At 34.8% G+C, this 24,024-nt stretch overlaps 1 protein-coding gene across 1 annotated transcript; it reads left to right on the top strand.

The window, feature by feature from the left end:
• Positions 1-75: 75 nt before the first annotated feature.
• LOC113114772 (ephexin-1-like) lies at positions 76-23,116 on the top strand. The gene is made up of 15 exons (XM_026281763.1): positions 76-807; positions 6,512-6,611; positions 7,663-7,866; positions 8,651-8,730; positions 11,235-11,461; positions 11,567-11,727; positions 13,277-13,429; positions 16,338-16,467; positions 16,552-16,626; positions 18,046-18,135; positions 19,120-19,283; positions 19,950-20,108; positions 20,193-20,272; positions 21,146-21,250; positions 21,533-23,116. Exons 1-15 carry the CDS (start codon positions 594-596, stop codon positions 21,748-21,750), a joined length of 2,160 nt encoding a protein of 719 aa, XP_026137548.1. The 5' UTR covers positions 76-593; the 3' UTR covers positions 21,751-23,116.
• Positions 23,117-24,024: the final 908 nt, after the last annotated feature.

Here is a 24,024-nt window from a genome sequence, read left to right as displayed (position 1 = left end):
TTTTTGACAGCGCAGCCTTTGTAAAGAGTGTGGGAGAAGTCATAGTGATGTTTGATGAGACATCATGGGTGAGGTGTCAACGTCATATTAGCAAAGTGACAACTAAAAATACAAGATCTGCTTTTTTAGATGACTAACTCTACCGGTTTGATTGACACGTGGAGCTGAAAGTTATGCGCTTAAGAGAGAACAGGGTAAGGCAAGTGAAATAGAGGAGGACAAGAGGGCGGGAGAGACAGGGAGGCTGGGCCGGCGAGAATGAATGAGAGGGAGGAGGGGGAGAACTTTGACACTGAGGGCCAAAGGACAGGTTTGCCAGACAGGAGAGGATTCAGAGAGAGAAAGACAGACTTTAGACTTCTGAACTAGTCAGTAACAACACGCCTGTCCCTCAGGCAGAGGAAAAAGAAAGAGGCAAAAGAAGAATGAGAGAGTTGATTATCTAGAAAAAGGGTGCATAGCTTCTCTGTGACTTTGGTGGGATTGTGTGTTTGGGAGCCTGAACTTTTGGATTCAGTATGGATGGGAATTCCTGCTGTGCTTGTCCGATGGGGATTATTCCATGAATTGCTGGCTCTTGTAACTGATAGCTGATGGCGATGACAGCCCTGTTCAGAATGAAGTGGGGACATAAACCTCAAGTGGTCCAGCCAAAACCTCAGGCGCCAGTGCCCCATCTGCCCAGCGAGGATGATGATGATGACGACGATGAGACATTGTCCATGAGAGCTCCGATACGCAGGAATTCACGGTTTTACCGTTCAATGAGAAAGAAAAAGTTGTCTTCATCTTCAGAACAACAAGAAAGTGAGCCTTCCATTTATTTATTTATTATTTGAACTCTAGAATACATAAAAACAACAATAAAACCACTACAACTTAAACATTTAAAAATCTAAAATTAAAAACTTTTGGGAAAAAAAAACCCTATAATATAGGCATAATAGTAACAGGGGTGCAAGAGATATATCGGCTGATGATTAATGCGCATCTAGTCAGTAAAGCGCTTATCTAATCAGCAGTAGGCTAAATCCCATCAGGTGCATGAATCTAAGCTGATAATAAAGTGGATTTGCGCTGTTTGTCAGTTAACAACTGCTCTGTGTTGAAATCACGCACCTGATTGAATTTACCACTGATTAAATAACCGGCTTTACTGACTAGATGTGAACTAATCATCGCCGATATATCGCGCACCCCTAAATAGTATACAGATAATATCAGCTTTATTGTTAAATTATATTATAATAGGTAAATGATAAATGATGTTATAAAAGGGTGAAGCTTTGAGCACAACTTTTTATGAGACACAATGCAGCCAATGCTTCTAAAACTGATATGTTTGTTGTATTAGCGTTACCTAGCAAATGTGGTGGGGTCTATGCCCTATTGTTCACTGTATGTTGTAAAACAGTTTTCTAAGGTTTGTGTAGACTAGCTTTACTGAAAATTAACCCTCTTGGTTTTACTTGTGACCTTTACTGCGCAAAACTCTTTATTGGCATCTATAAAGGTTAAATGAAGAACATGCACTGACCTTTCCATTCAAGGTTCTTTAGATTATTCAAATGTTCTTCACACTAACTTTTTTTAAGAACCATCACAGAAGGGTTCTTTTCTTCTATGGCTTCGCTGTGAAAACCTCTTTATTTTTAATAGTGGAGGTGAATCCATAACTGAAATCAATGCAGTTTTACACAAGTATCAAAAGTTAATTGCTACTTCAAGAAGTTAAGGCATGTTTGCTGAGTTTGATGCATTAAATGGATTCTTTTGATTTGATGCCACTGAAGAGTGACAGCAGTGATAGAGATTTTCTGAGAGAGCGAATGAAAGCACATGATTCTGCCCCGCGGTAAATTGCAAAGCGCCCGAAACTCGAGAAACTGGTTTAATTGTTTTTATGAGCACGAGCGTCTTTATAGATGCATTACTTAGACCAAATCAGCCATTGTGGAGAATTTGAATGATAAAATAACCCGATATTCTTAGGTGTGTCTCTGTTGTTGAGATTAATCTCCGTAGATGACACTGTGATGTTCCTCTTGAAAGCATTAGAAAGACCTGCTCTATTATTGTCATGACAGTCAAACTTAAACCCATAAACAATGAAACTGACATCCCTTTCATCAGCGCACCTCCGTAAACAATGAATCTTACATAATCTCTACATATGTTGCAAAAAATAGTTTTTGAAGTGATATTAATAGTAATGTTGGGCAAGTGTTCATGATGATGTGTTGGATAAGTCATATCTGTGGTCCATAAAAGCTCCTTTATGGTGGCCGCCATTGAGATCACATGAATATTGTTCACTTTATCTTGGTAGCCATCTCATTATCAGTCACATTTGGTTGCAGAATTAATAATTGATGAATATAAGGTATTGTTTCAACTGAAGACCTTTGCTTTTGTGTGATGGTACCTCCACATCAGTAGGTGTCAGTATAAAGTCCAAGAGACCACTGAAGAGGGCTCTATGTTAGCATTTCTAGTTGCTCTGCTAGCACGTAAAACCCTGAAAGTGCTCAAACTTTGAAGTGACTGACTTTGCTTCTTGGGTGTTCAATTTTTGTGACCATTTTTGAACCCACATTACACTATCAGACCGTAAACCGATACCTCAAGTCAGTTTCACAATTCTAACTGATCTAAAATGTGTCACTGATGAAATCTCTTGTGACTTTCTGTCTTTCAAAAAATGACTTTTATCAGAATATGCTGCTATTGAATGGCTGTCAGTTGAGGTTTTTTTTGCTCACATGTTCTAGGCCTATTTATGTAATCAGTAACTGCTAAAGCTGACCAGCAAAACAACACAGCATGATATTTTATTAGTTAGGCCAGTAAAATACATCCTTGGTGTATAGATCATACACTGGTTTCTTCATCACCCATTAACACATTAAACCCAATGCTGTGTGAAGTCCTTGGCAATCAGCATCTTTTGCATTTTATGTGACACAGTTAATGATTGTATTATGCATAGGCCCTCACCTGTTTTTCCAGAGAAAGATGTTTTATATGGCTGAACAAATTAATTCTGTATATTTGCTTAAAGCTAGTATAATGCACACCTACCTTCTTTTGTCAAAAAAAAAAAAAAATGAAACTTTGCTTTTAATTAGGCTATCTAAAGAAAATGTCAATGTTAATGCTATTATAATCTTAAATTGCTTTGTAGGCATCGTCATTTTTGACTAACAGCCCTCTTAAATGGTGGATTTGCAATATGTTAATTGGTGTTCATTTTGAGTAGATAAAAAGGAGAAAACTTGTTGTTTTCTGCTCATAGGAAGACATTTAATTGTTTAGAGAAGAGAAGTTCTGAATGCTTCTCATAACATATTAACATGGATAAAAGTAATATGATGTTTGTTAAGTGAATAAAATTCAAGAACCACTCTTAGTGTGTTCATTCATTTAAGGATTTGTTAAACCAGAGTCTTTAGTAAACATTCTTTAAAATATCTGGCTCACAGGGGTCACTTGCACCATATGTTTAGATTCATTAAAAAATAATAATAATAATAAGGAAAAGAAATCGTGAGACTTCATACTCCCAATCCAACTACAGTACATTAATTGTGTGAAATATTGTTAATTTGTTCTTGAATCTGACCCTGAATGCACTTTTTAAAAATATCCAGCTCATGAGTCACTCGTGGTTGCAAAGTATGTTTTAGAGTCACTAAAAATATCCAGTTCTTCAGAGTTCATACTCGCAAATCTGACTGCATTATAGCTGTAGGTATGTTTTTGATATATATATATATATTTTTCATCAATTGGATTCTAATGCATTTGAATGTTTTCTAATCTCGAGATACAATTTAGGGAAGAGATAGAATGCAAAATATGATGTCAGGTTGCGTGCAGCCTGCGAAAACAACTCAATAAAATAAACATTTTAATATTATTTTGAAATACACGGCCATTTATCGCAACACATTTAATTGAGCCTGTAAACTGGGGTTAATTGGCCTGTTGTTTATTTTTATATGACGCTTCAGATTCAACAGGTAGCTCCACTGATTATTATCTATGTTCATCATGTCTGAGACACTGCTAAAGTTTTAAGTGCATCTGGGTGACTTGCTTACCCAGAATACAGTGCGCTGTTCAGCATATTTTAGTATAGGTCATGCTCTCCGCTTTGGTGTGGTGTTTGATTTTTGCAGTTGTCTGTGACTGTTGCGTGTGTGTGTTTGTGAGAGGATGTGACTGTGTGAATATGTGCTGTTCTGGAATTTGTCACTTCTTTATTCACTGACAGTTTGGTGTGAATATGAAGAGTCAGAGGGTGTTTGTGAGAATTTACTCCACTGCTAATGTTAAATGTAAATCTGTTTGTTTTGTAATGCTTCATAAGTTAGTGTAAGTGCAATGCACACTCTGTACGGTAATCCCCCAGTCTTACTGTACAAAGTCTATGCGGTGTTGATACCCTTAACCAGGAAACAAGTATCTCTGGGTAAAAAGGTTAATATTTAAAAGACCTATATTGTTTTTGTTTATTTATATGAAAGTGAACCAAATCAAGTTGGGTTTTATATTCTACATGCAGAAAAGTTAAAAGAAAATAATAATAATAATAATAAAACTACCAGTCAATCTAAAATGTTTGAGAATATATAAAAATATAATTTGAAACATTTGACCTAATAATGTTTATTATGTACACAGGTAGTCCACAATACACTTCTTCAATATTGGTTTAAAGGTATATCAGGATGCATTTCATAAAGTTAAGTAAATGTCCAGAATGTGCAAAAAGGTCATATAAAAGATAGTTTAGATTTTTTGGTCATGACATTATTCCATTTGTATATTTTTATTTTTATTTTGTTATTCCAAAATGTGGAAAATAGTCATAATAAAGACTGAGTAGGCATGTTCAGCTTTTTACTGGTAGTGTATATTATATTAAATATGACTGTATTATAAAAAGGGGAGTAATGCATCACATTTGAAGTATTGAATGTTACGTAACATGACTATTTTTTTCTAAACGGTCTAGACTTCTCGGTCTAGCTATAGCGAGTACTATAGTTAGTCAGTGTACCATATGTTTTGCTGATTGGTTCAAACAATACAAAGCACACACACTTTTTGAACTCGGCATGCATCATTACAGTTTTCTTTCAAATTGCAGTGCCTTCTGGGAAAATAACCCCATTCACTGTTGATTGCTGCTCCAGATCTGGTGACACTATTGGAAACTGGGTTTAAAGCCAATTATTAACCGATGCACAGTGTTACCATAAAATAACTTTAGTGTCACATTGTGGTGTAACAAATTGACCCCGATCTATTCTGTCCTTGTTTTTTTTTTCTGTATTTTAGGAGTTCTTCTTTTAGCTGACCTCAGTTTGTACTCACAGCCGTGATGTTGGTTAGTCAGTCAGGTGTGGTTTAAACCTCAGATCAAGTGCACATTCTCTCATAGACTAAATGTAGGAACTGGAATCTGCTGGATGAAGAAGAAGATGCCCAAGACACAATCTATTGCATTTATTCATTTAAAAATAAATGCTCACCTGGTTTAATTAGAAAAAAGGTAGTTAGACTTTATAGTAAATTTTAAATGATATCCTTATATTTTTATTAACATTAGAAAACATTTATACATTTTTAAATGTTGTTCAAAATTAGGCCAGAACATATTATAAAGCACCAGTTGAATTCATAGCAGTTAAACTTTAGCATTCCTTTACAAGTCTGTCAAGTGCTCAACAGAGTTTTATTGACATGGATCAATATTTATTTAAGGAGTTTGACAAACATGCCGTGCAGTCTTCCTGATCACACCTAGTCATCTCACAATCCAGGAAAACTAATAGCACACTACAATATAACTACATGTGACCGAGCGAGCAGAAAACGGCTTGGTCAAGAGAGCAGCTAAGGGAAACAGTGTAAGGAGGTAATGAAGCATTTCGGATGCTTTCTTTGTCCATGAGACCTCAGAATTTGCAGAGGAGACAAATTCAGGGGGAAACTGAACAGACTTTCTCGGCAGCCACGGACACACACACACACACACACACACACACATAGACACAGTTACTGAAAGTTCCAGTTGAGGCCCCAGTTACACATTCCTGTGCCCACAAAGTTTCAGGCAGCTCAGCCAGCATTCACAATGGGCCCTCTGTGTTTTTACATGAGTGTGTGTGTTTGATTTGTCGGTGTGTATTTGTGTGTGAATGTGTGTGTGGTAAATAGTAGTGAAAAACCAGTATGTTTTTTGGCCTGTAATGAAGTCTCTGGCAGTCAGATTCATCATCTCAATAGTCTTTAGCCAATCAATTGGTTTTACTTGTCTCTGATACCATGTACTTCTGATGTTTTTTTTTTCTCCTTATGAAAACATTTTTGTAGTCTAGGCCTGTCATACAAGGAGTGCTTTAGGTCAATTCCGTGTTGGTCCATTCCAAATGTGTCCAAGCGCATTTATGCTGTTCAATTATTTCTCATTAATCTAAGCCCCTGCCATTCTCTCCATCAGGCCCCACTTCCTCTCCTAAACCAGCAGTGGACCCCGCCTCCTTCAATAGACTCAGCCCCTCTGCAGCAAATCCACTTCTACCCTCTCCCAGAACGCATCAGTGAGTGCACACTAACACATCTGTCTGTTTGTCTTTCTGTCTCTGTCTATCTGTCTGTCTCTCTCTCTCTCTCTGTCTGTCTATCTATCTGTCTGTCTCTTTGTCTGTCTGTGTCTCTCTGTCTGTCTATCTATCTGTCTGTCTCTGTCTGTCTTTCTGTCTGTCTCTCTCTTTCTGTCTCTCTGTCTATCTGTCTATCTGTCAATTCAATTCAATTCAATTCAAATGAGCTTTATTGGCATGACTGTGAAACAGCACAATGTTGCCAAAGCAATAAACGGTGAACAAGTTATACAGAAATATAGATGTACAGATATGTAGATAAAAATAATAATAATTATAAAAAAAAACTATTCATGCTAATATTGTACATATATAATCTTTCTTTTTTTTCTGTCTTTCTGTCTCTTTGTCTGTCTTTCTGTCTGTCTTTTTGTCTCTATGTCTGTCTGTCTGTCTATCTGTCTGTCTGTCTCTTTCTGTCTCTTTGTCTGTCTGTCTATCTGTCTTTCTGTCTCTTTCTGTCTCTTTGTCTGTCTGTCTGTCTATCTGTCTTTCTGTCTCTTTGTCTCTTTGTCTGTCTTTCAGTCTGTCTTTCTGTCTCTATGTCTGTCTGTCTCTCTCTGTCTTTCTGTCTCTGTCTGTCTGTCTGTCTGTCTCTGTCTGTCTGTCTGTCTGTCTCTGTCTGTCTATCTCTCTGTCTGTCTGTCTCTGTCTGTCTGTCTCTCTGTCTGTCTCTCTGTCTGTCTGTGATAGTGTTTGTGTGTGAGTTATTGTGTGTTGTGATTTTATGATTCAGCTCTGTATGGTATGATCTTCTCAGGATGAGAGATGTTTGTCTGTGTGTGGGGGTGGGAGAGTTTAGAGTTGAAAACTGAAGGTGTGTGGGAGACTTTGTGTTTGGGCTTGGCTGTTTCTCTTTGTGTTCATGTGGTCATGTTTGTAGAGGACACCATATCTATGAGTGGGGACTCGATCTTTCAAGAAGACTAAGAATTTCTTCAAAGCTTTCATTATTTAAATATTAACAATATTCATGTGTCTTTATCAGTCCACCTTCTCGTTCTGGAATCTCGTTGCCGAGCAACGGGATTACTGTGCTGGGAGGAGTTCGCTCTCGGTCTCCGTTGGCGACGCCGGGAGGTTGGGCGCGTAGACAAGAAATGGAAGAGCTGAGTGAACGGACGACAAGTGCCTGCACTGTGCAGGATAATGACATTCACACCACTGTTGACCCTGACAGCATCACACTCCGGTAAGAGAGACAGACAGAATAGAAGTTTTTTAGTGAGTAACTTAAATAACTTCATAGACTGTGTGCATTTATATATTTATAAACAATGTTATCTATCTATCTATCTATCTATCTATCTATCTATCTATCTATCTATCTATCTATCTATCTTAATTAAATATTCATACATTTATGCATTTTTTGGTTAAAATAAATATGGATATGTATAAGGGAATAAGCACAATTTTCATAATTTAAGAATAATATTTTTCAGCTCATTGTCCTGCTGTGTGACATAAGTTTTTTTTTTAAGTGATCTCATAAAATTGTCAATAATTGTACAATACTTATGCATAAATCTGCTGTTACTGCTTAAAATGTCATTTCTCCACCCGTGTTTCAATATACGTATATTTTTATGCATGCAATATTTTTTATATTTGCATAGTTGCATGTATAGAGCTCATTTATGCACTTATATTAGCTTGCACAATATGTTAATTTTTTTATGTTTGTATGTGGGCACATGTGCTGTATGACTCAAATGGTACTCACATGACTCTGCTGATGGATTTGACTTATTTAGGTCTATCAGGGTTCAAATGTAATAAAGCTAAATGGGAATTAAAATGTGAGGAACCAATATTCCCCTCATTTAGAAACATAAGTAGGACTTAAAACAGCTGTAGGGTGTTATGAGAGCGGCCTGACGTGTTCTCATTTTGATACTCACACACACACACACACACACACGTTTCCTCTTATCTCTGCTTGTGACTGAATATTGGGTTTTTCTCTCTTTCAGGCTGGTGAGGAATGGTGAAAGTCCGCAGAAGATGGCAGTAGAGAATTCCTGCCGCAATCTCAACATTGTGAAGAGCGTTGGTGAGTGAACAAAACACACATGCAGGAAGAGAAAGAGACCGATGTGCTGTAACGATGCATGCTAATTTATGTGCCTCAAGTTGAACTGATGTGTAGGCAACTTTATTTGCAGTTGAAATTTCAGCATGGATGTGCTAGATGTTTACGAGACGCGAGTGTGTGTTAGTGTGTGTAGGAAGAGGGCAGGTGGAGTGTGTGGGTGATGTCTTTTTAAATATATTCTGGAATTACAGCAAGAGAGAGTTTTCTGCTTTCTTCGCCAACGCAACATAATTTTATATCATCTCTATTTCCCTCATTATTCGTCTATTTCTCTCTCCTGTATCTGCATCCAAGTCTCTCTTTTCTCCACTTATTTCCACTTCCTCTATTCTCCTCCTCTTTCTTTTGTAGCTTCTTCGGGTAACATCTTATTTCTTCTTCTGTTTCTCCATTGTATGCTCTTTTCATTTCTTTGCTCATCATTTTGTTGCATTTATTTTTCTCATGTATTGGTCCATTTTCTCGTTTCTCATCTCTTCTCATGTCTCATCACTTCTTTTCTTTTCTCATCTATTTTATTTGTCTCATCTCACCTGTTGTCTTGTCTATTATCATTTTTTCCTCATCACCTTGATTTCTCATCAAGTGGCTGCATCAGTTCCTGTATAGCAAAACTATGTATTTCATTTTAAAATTACCAGAGAGGGATAAATAAGGAATATATTCCTAATATGTTAAAATGTATTTATTTTTAATATACGTAATAATTTGTATACATTTGACATTGCATATTAAAAAAAAAAAAATCTTATGTAAATATATAAAAACTGCCAAAATTGAAATCAGAAATGTATTTTTATAATATTTGCTAAATACTATATTTAGTCATGTATTTTAATTTAAAAAGTACACCATAATAAATAAATAAATAAATATATATTCTTTTTTTAAATATATTTACTAATTTATGTATTTTAAATTAAAGTGTATGTCATCATGAATATATTTGTTAAATATATCTGTTTTGAAAATACAGATACAGTAAATTTACATTTATGTCCAAAATATATTTAAAAAATACCTTCTATTTAATTATACAGAACGCAAAACTTTTTAATAAGAACTCAGGAATGCACATTCATAATATATGTATAAGAATGGAAATTTAGCTATACCTATTTATATTTTTCTATCATTATTCTATTGTTATTTGACATTTATCATCTTCTCTTCTCTTCTCTTCTCTTCTCTTCTCTTCTCTTCTCTTCTCTTCTCTTCTCTTCTCTTCTCTTCTCTTCTCTTCTCTTCTCTTCTCTTCTCTCACTCTGTTATGTAAGCGACTGTGCTGAACACCCACCTGAAGTTCTTGTTGAATGTTCAGGACATTATGCAATTGCTTTCCTCTGTACAAAGTCACCCATTTGAGAAACCGACACACACACATATATGCAGTATGCACATGCTGTTATAATGTAGATGCACAGAAAGGTAAAGAATGAGCGAATGTGAGGTCAATCTTGATCCACAGCTCACATAGTTGGTTTTCAGGGCTCGAGGAGCCTGCAGTAAACTTGCACAACTTTGTCAGCAGAAACGGATGTCACAACAGAGTTATCTTCGAATGCTGAAAAAAAAAAAAACTGTTATGAGATAAATAATCCAGTCATATCCAGCCTTCGGTTTACTCAGAAAAATATGTTTTTGACATGATAAGAGCTATTTATTTCTAAATATAATTATTATTATATTATTGATATTACTGTTCTCAGTTTGTATTACTGATATGTAATATGTTATTGAAATGTAAGTTTTGGAGATTTAAATCTTTGTGTGTGTGTGTGTATACACACACACACACACACACATATATATATATATATATATATAATATTATTATTATTATTTTTGCATATATATTCCTGTATATACAGGAAATGACAGATAGTATTAAGATGCCAAGTTATTTAAACTTTTGAATGGGATCATTTTTATGAATTCAGTTATTATTTTGTCTTGTGGAGTATATGTAAACATCTGTTGTGAAATAGCTTATTCAGGACAGTACTAAATACAAAATATAACATAACAATTTTCATGATCCCTCTTATTTAGTTTCAATTATTAACATTATTCACATTCTGCAGAGGGTGTGTAAACTTCTGAGCACAAATGTATACACACATGTATGTATGCATGTGTGTGTATATATCTACACTTCTACTAAAATAATGTTTATGTAACACTTGCATAAAAAATAGCGTCCTTGGCGAGTAGCCTTGAAGTGGCTTCAGTTTAGATGCTTTGCAAATGAACAAACAAAAGCTTCACACAAACTTACATCGAACTAAGCCACTTCGTAAGAGGCACATGTTGCCATATTGGATGTTTAGAAGCGTGAAGGAGAAACATGCATTTATTATAGTGCGCTTTTAACATCTATATATGTGCTAAAATATCGAAATGTGTGAAAATGGTGTCCTTCCGAATCATCATTCTGTGCTGTTTAATGTGTTTGTGTCCAGATGTTTTGTATCAAGAGTACAGAGACACCTCTAAGCAGCAGGAGATCGAGCAGCGTCGACAGAGAGATGGGCTTCCAGCTGCGGGGTCAGGGGTCACGGCTGCGCCCGCATTGCAGCTACAGCTGAGGAACGGCATGCATTCACTGAGCCTCTGGCAAAACCTGGAGGTTGTGAAAAACAGTGGACTACTGAAGACCCTAGAGCCAAAGGAGATCATAGTGCAGGAGGTGAGACGCATGGAGTATAAACTTTTGAACTGTATGTGCTAACAGCAAATACACTCAGCAATAGCAGTGCATGTTAACTGAATGTGTCTCTGTCTCTCTCTGTAGGCCATGTTTGAACTGGTGACATCTGAGGCATCGTACTACAAAAGTCTGGAGCTGCTGGAAACTGACTTTCTACGAAACCCTCTGCTTGTTAACACCTTGAGTCAGTCTGACATGCACTTCCTGTTCTCCAACATTAAGGACATCATGAAGGCAAGCGAGAGGTATGTGTTTTGGGGCAACCTATGTGGTCAGCAATCAGTTTGCTACACTTGTGGTTTCCCAATGCCAATGTATGTTTCTATTTTTAGTAGGTGGCCAACGGGGCAAAAATGTTAAACCACATTTGCCTAGACCACATTGAATTCTCATCATTAAAGTTTGAGTGGCAGCATTAGCATTATTAGTTCCAATTAAGCAAAAAACAATGTATTTTATGTTAAAATATACCAAATGCTGTCAAAAAAATATCAGGAGGAATCAAGAATATACGGTCATACATGTTAATATATTTTTTGCTTCATTTTAAATCCAAAATATATTTCCAAATATACATTTTATATAAACATACAAAAACGTAAAAAAACAGCTTAAGACATATTCGTTAAAACATATGTTAAATATGTTTTGAATATATGAAATAATGAAAATCAATATAATCAGAATAATAAACACATATCAGAAGAAATATGGAGAAAATAAAATTCATAATATTTGTTAATATATTTAGAAAATATTTAGTAATTGATGTATTCCAAATAAAACAAATATATCCAAGATGCATTTAAAAAATATATATAATATAATAAAATAGAAATTAGTAAACTAATAAATATATAAATAACATTACTTATATTTAGAAAATAGAAATATTTTCTAAGAAATATCTATTTTAAATATAAGTAATGTTATTTATATATTTATTAGTTTACTAATTTCTATTTTATTATATATATATATATATATATATATATATATATATATATATATATATATATATATATATATATATATATATATATATATATATATATATATATATATATATATATAAAATATTATATATTTTTTTATTATTATTATTCATTTTTATAAAAAACGTGAAAAATAAAAATGTGAAGTCAAATATTATGTCATCTGCCTTTACTAATACAATAAATAGCCTTCAAACTTTATTTAAACTTGTTCACGTAATGATCAATGTTAATAAACTACACAAAATCTTGCTTCAGACATATTTCAGAAGTGAAAATTCCTCCCATTCACCCTGATACCCATTATTGCCCACAGGCTAAAATTAAAGTGTTGGTGTGATTTGATTCCAGTCAGTAGCTTTGTAGCATGCAAATCCGCCCACTAATGCGATGATTCATGCGCATGAGTCAGGAGGAGCTCGCCCTTCCAAACCTGCTCTCTAACAGTGAAGAACATTGGAGTACAAGATTGATTTGAGTTTCTTTCTTACATAAGATGTGTTTGCAGTGTCGGTGCACAGCTAAGCTAAGAGAAATGTTCAATTTCTGCATCAATAGTGGCTCTAAACTAAATTGGCCAGATGTATACTAATGCTGGTGGATTTCTGAAGTTATTGCCCATGCAAAACTTTTCGGTTATGTTTGTTTGCATATATTTAACTATGCTAATACTTACGTACACATGTAAACAGAATGTACTTTCCCCAGTGCCACTTAACTACATATCTTGATTGTATATCCAAAATGTCCCACAGCCGTAATATTGTTGTATAATGGCGATGACCTCATATTTCCTCAGGTTCCTCATGGATCTGGAGCACAGGATCGAAGAGTCCATCCTGATCTCAGACGTGTGCGACATCGTTCATTTTCACGCTATTAAAAACTTCCAAGTCTTCGTCACCTACGTCATCAACCAGGCGTACCAGGAGAAGAACTACCGACGGATACTGTAAGAAAACTGAAATAAGATATAATGAGTTCAGAAATGTCAGTTTGTCAGTTTGTTACCTTACACTCACAAAATACATACTAAGAAAGTTTTTTGAATGCAGTATAGTTGATCGATTTAGAAAATTTGGGCTATTTTGCTTACGTAATGTGTCATGTTTCAGAATAGTGTATAGGAAACATCCAACAAAAACTGAGGTGTTAATTTTAATGCACTTTATCTATTTGTGTCTGTATATTTCAGTTATAACACATATATTTAAATGCTGTTTTATTAAGTTTTCAGTTGCACTTACACTAAATTTTACAGTTTGTATGTAATGTTTTTACAGGAGGGGTTTGTTTATATATCATTCAACTGATTTCTATAACAATTTATTCCCCAAAAAGTTGGTAAAAGCTTTTTTTCCCCCTAGCTGTTGACAGTATTTTTTGTTCTCTCACTAATTCTAATGAAACAAGAATTTTGAAATGACTTAATTTAATGTTTAAATTCCTATTCCGGAAATTCTGCCAATTATTGCATATTTAATTCGACATCGTCTCATTTGCAAATTTCAGAAAATTTTGGAAAACACTTCAGAAAGCTGTTAATGCAAAACAGTTGTCTTAAAGGTGAAAGTTTGGTTATAACTGTTAGTTAAAATTGAGTTACTCCGTAACATTTTACAGTAAGGTTTCATTTGTTAACATTAGTTATGTATATTAGTTAACATGAACAATATGTGATGTAAAGTTCTACATTTACTAATATATTATTTAAATAAAAATTTTATGTACTAGGAACTAACATCATCATTTTTTATTAACTAATATTCAAAAAGTTAATAAATGCTGTAAAAAAGCATTGTTAGGTAAACTGTTAGTTGCATTGTTCGTTCATGCTAATGCATTAACTAGTGTTATTAAACAAGATCTTAATGCAAAACATTACCAGCTTCATCATGCTGAATTTGGCTGGTGAACAACTAAACTAACATGCAGATTAGTTCTGGTCTGAAATGCTTTCTTTGCCTCTGTGCGTAATAAGCTTTAGAACATAAGAGTATTTCCTTGTTTGTGTCGTAACCGAAACGCATGACGTTGTACGTGATGACTCCTGTAATTAAATGTGACACAGTGACTTGACTTGACTGGTGGGTGTGGCTTATACAAGGAACAACAACAACAACAATGCATCAATGTGTCACCTGCAGTCTTCCCACGCTTCCTTCACTTAGTGAAATTCCATGACATTTTACATTTATTAAAGGGATCATGTGACCATTTACTTGCCCTCAAGCTGTCCCAAACCTGTATTTTTTTTTTAAAGAGCTCAAAAGCTGGATTACTGATAGCGTGAAAGGGTTTAATGCAACATAAACCATGTTCCATGTCTTCTGAAGTCATGAGTGTTATTGATTGTGGGTGTGCACAATAAAGGTGGGGTATTTTTTTTAGGACAGTAGAGTGCATTTGCTGTGTAAATCTGCATGTATGTTCAGTGTCTCACAGACCAGCTGTCTGCCTGGATTCTAGCCTGAGGCTTCAGACCTCGCTGGCCTCTGATGTGTTGTGTAATAAGGGTTTGTGTAGGTGCTTTCATTCGTGTGTGTTTGTGAGTGGGTAAAGCTCTTGGGACTTTCTGCGAATCGGCCCTGAGGAGTTTCAGTGCTTTCCATTCCTGTTAAGATAGGGTTAAACCACTCTGCGTGTACATTGTTCATAACAGCAGCTGGGTTGTGCATCAGAAACAATGATGTTTTGTTGTTCTAAACCACACAGGTTCATTAAGATATAGCTACTCTAACCTCATAAACCATCTTCCTGCTTTGTGACCTAGTTAAGTTCATTGCAAGTAGTTCATTTTCTAGTCCTAGAGGCAAGATCTTGCTAAATAATAATTATATTTATAACAATTAAAACTATTTTTATCTTTAAGTAGCATAAATGAAGATTTAGATGCTATCCAAACTCATTTCTCTTTTGCAATCAAAGTGCATTGCAAACTTCAGTTCAAGCCGCTTTCTTCAGGCCACCTGCTGGTAAGGCTAAACTTCACATATTTGTCCAAAATCTGTGTTAATTTTTATATTCGTAAAATCATACTAAAATGCTAGTCATACTATGCAAAGTTTCTGTATGCAGAAATGAATCCAGTAATTTTGGCAAAATCAGATTAGAAGCACACTACTCAGAATAATGTTTCCCACAATGCAATGTTCCTTCCATTTAGATGTGTGATGAAAAAAAATTAGAAGTAAAATCAGTAACCGTTTTTAAAACACCTCTTTAGTTACTTATTATTTGATTGGACTGCCATAAGTTCAAAATAAAATAAAAAGTAAAAGAGTACTTAAGTAGTATGCACATATCTCTCCTCCTCAGGCCATTGAACATGACACTGACTCAATTTGAAATGTGCATTTATGCAAATTATTTTGAAGAGATAAAGTACACAATCTGCATTTGAATATCTGATCTGTGTTGAGTTTCTCTTGGTTACTGCCATAAACCATGACCATTTCCAGCTACGTTATGATTTACTTTAAGTTGTGGACTGTAAATGTGGTTTAATCACGATGTCAAGACTTATGATTATGATATCTTATAATCTAACAGCAAATATGCAAAGCGAATGCAGTTAAACAGAAAAAATGTTGTGTTCCAGGAAAAAGTGAACACACCTTTCCACAGCAAAGCACATGATGTAAAGTAGTGTGAAATGAAAATAATAATGCATCCAAGCGAAAAAAAAAAAAAGATTTAGGGTTTTTTCTAATTATTAAGAATTTGAATATTTTCCACATATTTATTCACATATTAGCTACTTTGTGTGTAGCTTGCCTATCGATGCCTGTTTGTTTTAAAATGACCGACTATATATGCATTAACACAATTGTTCATAAATGCCTGTATTTGTTTTTCAGACAAGAAAATTCTCTTTTCCGAGAGAATATATCCATTTTGGAGAATCAGCCGAAAGTGAAGGGCCTCTCGTTTACCTCCTTCCTCATCCTCCCTTTCCAGCGGATCACACGACTCAAACTACTTGTTCAGGTACTGTTCTTGAGGAACTTGTGTAGAGAATCAGATGTCTTAGAATTAGCCTGAATTTAGCAAAACTGCTTCTTTTTGTTCCAGAATATTCTGAAGAAGGTGGAGGAAAATTCGGAGAGAGAAAAGACTGCAATATTGGCTCATCAAGAGTTGGAAAGGGTAAGTGTGTGTGTGTGTGTGTGTGTGTTTTGTTTCCAGGGTGTGGTAATGAGTCTTGTTGATGGGAAGTCTCATTGTCTCTGGACTTTCACCTGTCAAGCACGTCTCACTCTATTGTTCGTGGTACCAAGGTTACCGCGCCACACCTCTTGTCTCTGACTTTAACAGCTGTGATGTGGAATGCTGCTTTTTGTTCTTAATTATTTTCTTCAAACATTCGAAAGCCATTATTGCAGCATTCACGTCATTCACATTATTATGATTCAACTGCTATTCAAGTCCTCGGACTCAAATTGCTTTTATGGCAAAAATCATAATGCCATGCTGAGATTTGTTGTGGTTGTTTACAGGAAATACATCATCGCTACATTAAGGAACCACCATATGCTTTTGCTAAATTTTTAACAACAAAAACTACATGAATTGGGAATAGGTTCAAAATATAAAATATAAACCTATTTGACTACCTACCCTTAAGCCTGCTACCATTACATTTCTAATTTTAAATAATGGAATATGATATTTATTTTATTTATACTGTTATAAAATGTTATAATTATATATATTTGTTATTTATATTGTAAAATGATATATGTTATATTTTATTTATATGTATAATTATTAATAATAATATAATAAAGTCATTTAATGTTAAATCAATTTAATCTGTCATGAAATGAATTAGTTTGTTTACTTTGCAAATCATTTGTTGTTTGGGTCAGACCTTAAATATATCCATGTGGTGGTTGTTGAAAGGAAATATATCACCACTATATTAATGCTTTTGGAAAATATTGAACAACAAAAAGTGCGTAATTTAACTCTTGTCCTTTAAATAGCATGCAATAACTGGAAATACATCATGCATCAGATGGTGTGGTGGTTTTGTATGTGACCACACAAAACTTTCTATTTTATGAGTTCCCTAATGATGCAAAATGTTTTTAATGCTCAAACGTATGATTCTGATTAACACAATCAAGACACTTAAGTGGGTCTCATTTAAAACAGTCTCCGAAGACCACAAGGCAAGGTTTATGTCCCAGAGGTCATCTGCAGTTTGAAACGTCTGATAAACAAACAGCTGATACTTGAACTCCAACTTGAAGTGAAACTCAAAGTATCATCTAGTCAGAGTTGTTCCTGTGTGTGGGAGTATGTTTTTTCTAATTGTGATGACAACATTTCTGAGGGAATAGTAAAACCTGATGAACTGGAGACGTTCCCAAGGAAATCAGTTTAAAAATGGGTTTAATAATGGTCTAATCTGTATCTAAAGATGCATGCAAAAGTATTTCAAGGTTAGGGGGTGTGAATGTGGGTTAGTGTAGAGTGCTTATAATTATCTCTTTTTAAAATAGGAGTGAATGGGAAATCCCCACATGTCAGGATATTAATGTTCATGTGGGTTTCTCTCAGATTGTGAAGGATTGCAATGAAGGAGTGAGGAAGATGAGTCGCACCGAGGAGCTGATCAGCATCGAGAAAACGCTTGAATTCAAATCCAAGGTACTGAAAGACTAAAGATGTCATGCCATAACCCTGAACACACTCTTCTACTGTACTTAAAGGAACAGTTCATTTAAAAATATCATTTATTCATGTCATTCCAGACCATATGACTAACTTTCTTCTGTTGAACATGAAATGAGATGTTTAGCAGACCGTTAAAGCTGCTCTTTTCCATATAATGAGATAAATAGAGACTGGTGACGGTCAAGTGTCAAAAATGTTTTAATTCACTGGAAATAAAATAAATAACATTCACAGGTGTAAAACAAACAAACAGACAAAGATTTGAGTATGTTTTACAATAAGATATTTTTTCTTTATTTGATGTTTCTAATTGCTTGTGAAATTTAGTAGCGATTAAGTGAAAAATTATTTCAAATTAAATCCTACTCCAAATTTTTCTAATTTACATGCGTTTTTTTGTTTTATTTACCAGGATTTTGCATTGTAATAATAAAATGTGACCGATACACCAATGCATTTTTTCTCTAAGCAATGCCTAACAATGCAAATTTTGACCCGGTTTAACTATTCAGATGCAACATATTTGCGGAAAATATGGTAATAGCTATATGTGATTAACAAAATAAAATGTAAGCCATTTTGCGCTAAAAATTGTGCTCTTATTTGCATTTGTTGACTTAAACTTGATGCATTTCATTCAGTTATGATACATACTGTATGAGAATAAATGTCATTTGGTTTATTAATGTCAAACGTAGTGACATTAAAAAAAACGCACACACACATCTTGAATTCATTGCCATGCATTTTCATTCTATAAAAATGAGAAGTGTGAACATTCTGTTAAATATCTCCTTTTTTTCACGTAAAATAGTCATTAGGGTTTGGATCAATATGAGGTGCAGTAACTCACACATTTTTGTGTGAACTATCCCTCTAGATGTTACAAGTGCTCTTGGTAAGAAGTTTTTCCAACCCTCATCTTTGTAAAGTGCAGTCGTATTCTCTTGTTTGCAGTCAGTGCCGGTGATTTCTCACTCTCGCTGGCTCCTGAAGAAGGGAGAGGTGCAGCAGATGTCCGGGCCCAAGAGCACCAGGACCATGCGCAGCCGCAAGCTCTATCACCCCATCTACCTGTTCCTGTTCAATAACCTGCTGCTCATCACCAAACGCAGCTCCAGGTCTGTGACCTCATCAGCTGCACCACACGATGTCATCGGTCACTGATAAGAAACGGAATGATGTCTTCTGTTGATGAGGACAATAATATTGTTAAATAAATTATATTTTTTATATTTTGTAATATTATATACCAGGTAATGTAATAGTAGATAATGACAAATATTTATTTATATCATTATGAAGAATTTCAGTATAATAATAAATACAGTTCTAACTATTATAAATGAAATAATTATAATAATGGATAAAATAAATTGTATTGATTAATATTGTAAAATAAAAACTACAATACATAATGCCATATTAAATATAGAATTTTAATGAATTTAAAAAAATGCTATAATATTTTAATGAATTGTTCAAAATTATAATATAGATATTTAATTTAGTTTTAATTTGTTATGAGTTAAAGTGTATTTAATTTTAGAATCCACACAAAACGATGATATTGTCCATTAGTGTGGACCCTAATATAGTGATTGTTATTGTTCTCGGTGTGAATAGGCCTTTAAAAAAAATTAAATGAATGAATTCTGAAATGGGTCAAAATGGCTAAATGTTGTCTGAGTAATATACTTGACTGGTGTTTACTCACTAGTCTCACTCTCCCATGATTGTTTTTGGGTATTGTGTTTTATTGTATCTGTGTTAAATGTGTGTTTCAGTGGAGAGAAGTACCAGGTTCTGGACTCCTGCAGTCGTTCCATGCTGAGGACTGAAGACCTGGAGGATCAGGGTCAGATGCTGGCCTCAGTGTTTGTGCTGAAACTGCTGGAGAACCAGGAGGACAGAGAAGTCAGCTACATGCTCAAGACTGAAAGCATGTGAGCGCGCAGTCCTGAACCATTATCACAGAGATTACAGTACATGTTTGCTTTGTGCACTAATGGCTCTCTGAATGTTTACAGAAGCGATAAACTGCGCTGGATATATGCTTTGACTCCAAACCGCCGTACGAGATTCCTCTCCACCAGCACTCACCAACCAGGTACATCACATACATGCATGCACACCCTACTGTATGCATGCGTTTGATTTGAATTAAAGACATATCTTGAATGAACATTGGTTTGGATAAAAGCTCAAGCTGCTAAATTTAAAAATGGGGTACATCTGGTGTCTGAATCAGACAAGGTGATCCCATCTCTATTTGTCATAATAACACAGTTTCTATTTCTGTCATCGTACTAGTTAGCTCTGTAATTGATTAAAAAACCCATTTCTCAGTCCCGTTCCTTTTTTATCATCTTTTACTGTCTTATTTCTTCCTGTCCCAATAAATTTGTGACATGAAAGGCTATTTTATTATTTCATTTGATTTCAAATAGAATAAATAATATAATAAATAATATGAATATTTTTTTCTAATATTATACAGTAAATAATATAGCATACAATGCCTGTTTTATTTATAATAATATAAAATAATTGAATAATATATAAAAAATATGATAATTAAAAATAATTAAATTAGTTATTAAAAATATTTATTTTACTTTGTAATCATAAAATATATTTTTAAATTTTCTAACATTATAAAGTATGTTTTTTTATTTAAATATACATATAAAATAATGTAAAAATAATCTTTTCATTTGTTATATATTATTTTAATATTGTAAGTGAAAATAATTAAATACTATAATTTCTTTTTTTTTTATAAATATTACACATTAAAATATTACAAATACTATTGGAATTGATATAATACAATTTGTAATATTTAAATTTTCTAATAATATAATTTAATAACATGAATATAATAATGTAATTTAATGTAATTTTTACTTTCTTGACTTGAGTTGGTGAGTTTCTTTGTATCTGTGTGCAGTATGATTTATTGTTTTCTGGTGCATGTCAGATTCTCCCCAGGTTCAGTGCATCCAGTCGTACTCCTCTCAGGAACCTGATGAGCTCTGTGTAGAAATGGCTGATGTGCTGCACATTCTGGAGTGCACCGATGATGGTAAGAGATCACAAACGCACTGACAAATGCTAGACATCCTTAAAAATCAGTCATTGTTTGCCTTAAAAGAAAGACTTGCAATAACTTCATCAGACTTCACTGTTTTTGGCCAGAATTGTGACCTTGTCTTTCACTTCTGCATCATCTGCTGTCATTTGCAAACACTTGTCTCGCTTGCTGTGTTGCTTCCTTTCACCTGTTCTGTTTTACTATTTTTGTGACACATCCTTCCTGTTTTTCTCTTCTCTGAACATTCATGCCATATCCGTGTCTGTCCCTCAGGCTGGATGTTGGGTGAAAGGTTGCATGATGGTGAGAGAGGCTGGTTCCCCATCCGTGTGGTGGAGAGGATCATGAGCGCAGAAGTTCGGGCTCAGAACCTTAAAGAGTGTCAACGGATCCAGCAGGCTCAGGAAGGAGCGCAGGGGGCCAGAGCTGCCTCCAGGGGGCGCCGCCCAGCCAAAAGCCCCCAATACACTCCCACCTGGACTGACCTGTAGATAAGAATCAAGAAATGGCATCGCATAACCACCACAACCATCCTACGTTCTCCTAATTCCTGACCTGGAAGCGGCGCCCCCTAGAAGTCGTGGCGGACCGCTAGTCATTCTGTGTCCAGTGTTTTATTGAATACGTGTCCGGCGTCACACTGAGGACTCAACAGGGTCGTGGAAGAGCTCTTGCACTATAAGCACTTGTGTTTCTGAATCGCTGCTTCCATACAGTCCTAACACGCTGTCAGCATGAAGGATTTCAACTTCCACAATCACACACGGGGACCACTTTTCTGACACATTTGTGGTGAAGGAAAATAAACGCTACATCAGGACTTTTGTAAAGTCGTAATGCTTCTCTGGAATGTATTAATGTGCATGGTCACACCTTACTGGTTTAGGACAAAGAGGATGTACTGTACCATATCCAGCTCATCCTCCTCCCATCCACATGAAGAACAAACCGAAAATAAGCGAGCGAAGTTAATCAAATGCACATATATATGGCATTTTGAATGTGGTAATTTGAATGAGGAAAAAACTGCAGATGAACAACACTGAGGCGTTTTTTGCACGTGCTGCATGAAAGTGTGTGTACAATCACATACACATTAAACCATGTTTTCCTACACAAACGCACTACACACAAGAGAGTAATGTTGTTAAACCAGTCTAACAACTGTGTCCTAACCAGATGCAACATGGTAACTTTCCAGCAAAAAGCCATTTGTCCATTCTGAAAGAGAAAATGCTCCACGATAAAGTTTAATATTAACTAATCACATTTTTGGATGCACAAACAATTTATATCCAGTTTATATAATTGTGTATGCATTTTTTCTTTGCATGATTTAAGAAGTTTTAATAAGCACAATTTACCATGGTTATTTTTTTTTTCTTCTTCTTTTTGGTCCATAAGGATATGTAAAATATATAAATATAGCAAATATGATATGCAGTTGCATTACTAACAGGATTGCTGCTATGAACTGACTTTAAGGGATTTTTTTTTCAATAAATGTTGTTCCAATCCTACCATATTTTCTTTGAACCACAGGATATTATAATTTTTTTATTATTATTTTTCAAAAACATCCACTTACAAAGAAAGTTGAATCTGGTTTGGACACGGTTTAACAATCTTTTCCAAGAGAGAATGTAACATCTATGAGAGCTGAGTCTTGCTGCTCTGCTGGAGTTGGTGTTTTTATCGTTGTGTGCATGTTCACATGAAGACCTCTCATGTTCAGACATGGTAAAAGAGTCGTTGCCAAATAATTGTCCGATTTCATTTTGTAAAAAGATAATTTATTGTTAATGAAAATAAATCTTGAATGTTGAGACCTTGTCATCTCCGTCTCACCTCATCTAATTGATGACAAACCCCTGCTTTCTGTAAGAAATATTAATTTCTGCCCAGTTTATGTTTTGACCTCCTGTCACTAATGTGACTTTTCTTTAATTCATTGTGCACCAATTAATTGTGACCAAGAACATGATGTTAAATAGAACCGCACATGACAAGCTGTTTTCTAGTGTTGATAGTTTCACCCACTGTTTCCTGAAGCTCAGGCTTTGCAGCTGCAGAGCAGACAAACACCATGCCACTTCCTCTTTTCCAGCTCTTCACAGACCTCTTTTACTCTCAAAAACAGATCAGAGTACAAATATTATCAGAAGAGCTTTCAGGATGTGTGGTCTTGAAACGTGAGCATGTGACTGAGACCAGTTGACAATATGCGCGTGTATAGGAAACCTCTGGCATTCCATACACTTCTTGAATAAACAATATAAAAACTGATATTTTATAGAACTAAGATAAAGTTCCATAGGGTTTAAACGATGCTCCCTTTGTAGATGAAAATGAAAGTGGTGTGTACTAAAGATATTAGTCAGCTTTGTAGGCAACGCGAGTAAAACCCACGTTGGAAAAATCCAGATAAGAGAAGCTTATATACAAAGCTATTTTAGCTGAAAAAATATGACTAATTTCTCACAGAGACACTAAGTGTGACAGCTAGTTAGAAACTTTTGAATATTGTTAGATAGAAATAAAGTTTACCTTAAACTATGTATTTGTTTGATTTGTCACCAGGCTATGAGATAAAATAAAAGCACGATTTTTTTTATTTTAGGCTACTCTGTGTAAATTACATATAAAAGTTGTAATTACAGTTACAAGGTAATCAAATTTATTTATTTGAAAAACGTAAGTTGCAAAAGTCCGATGTAAAAAAGAAAATAAAATAAATAGTTTTATATTCTGAGAAAAAGTAGATG

The sequence above is a fragment of the Carassius auratus genome, chromosome 15 (genome assembly GCF_003368295.1).
Source record: "Carassius auratus strain Wakin chromosome 15, ASM336829v1, whole genome shotgun sequence".
NCBI classification, from domain to species: Eukaryota; Metazoa; Chordata; class Actinopteri; order Cypriniformes; family Cyprinidae; genus Carassius; species Carassius auratus.
Note: the sequence above shows the minus strand (reverse complement) of the source record. Positions and strands in the feature narration are given on the sequence as shown.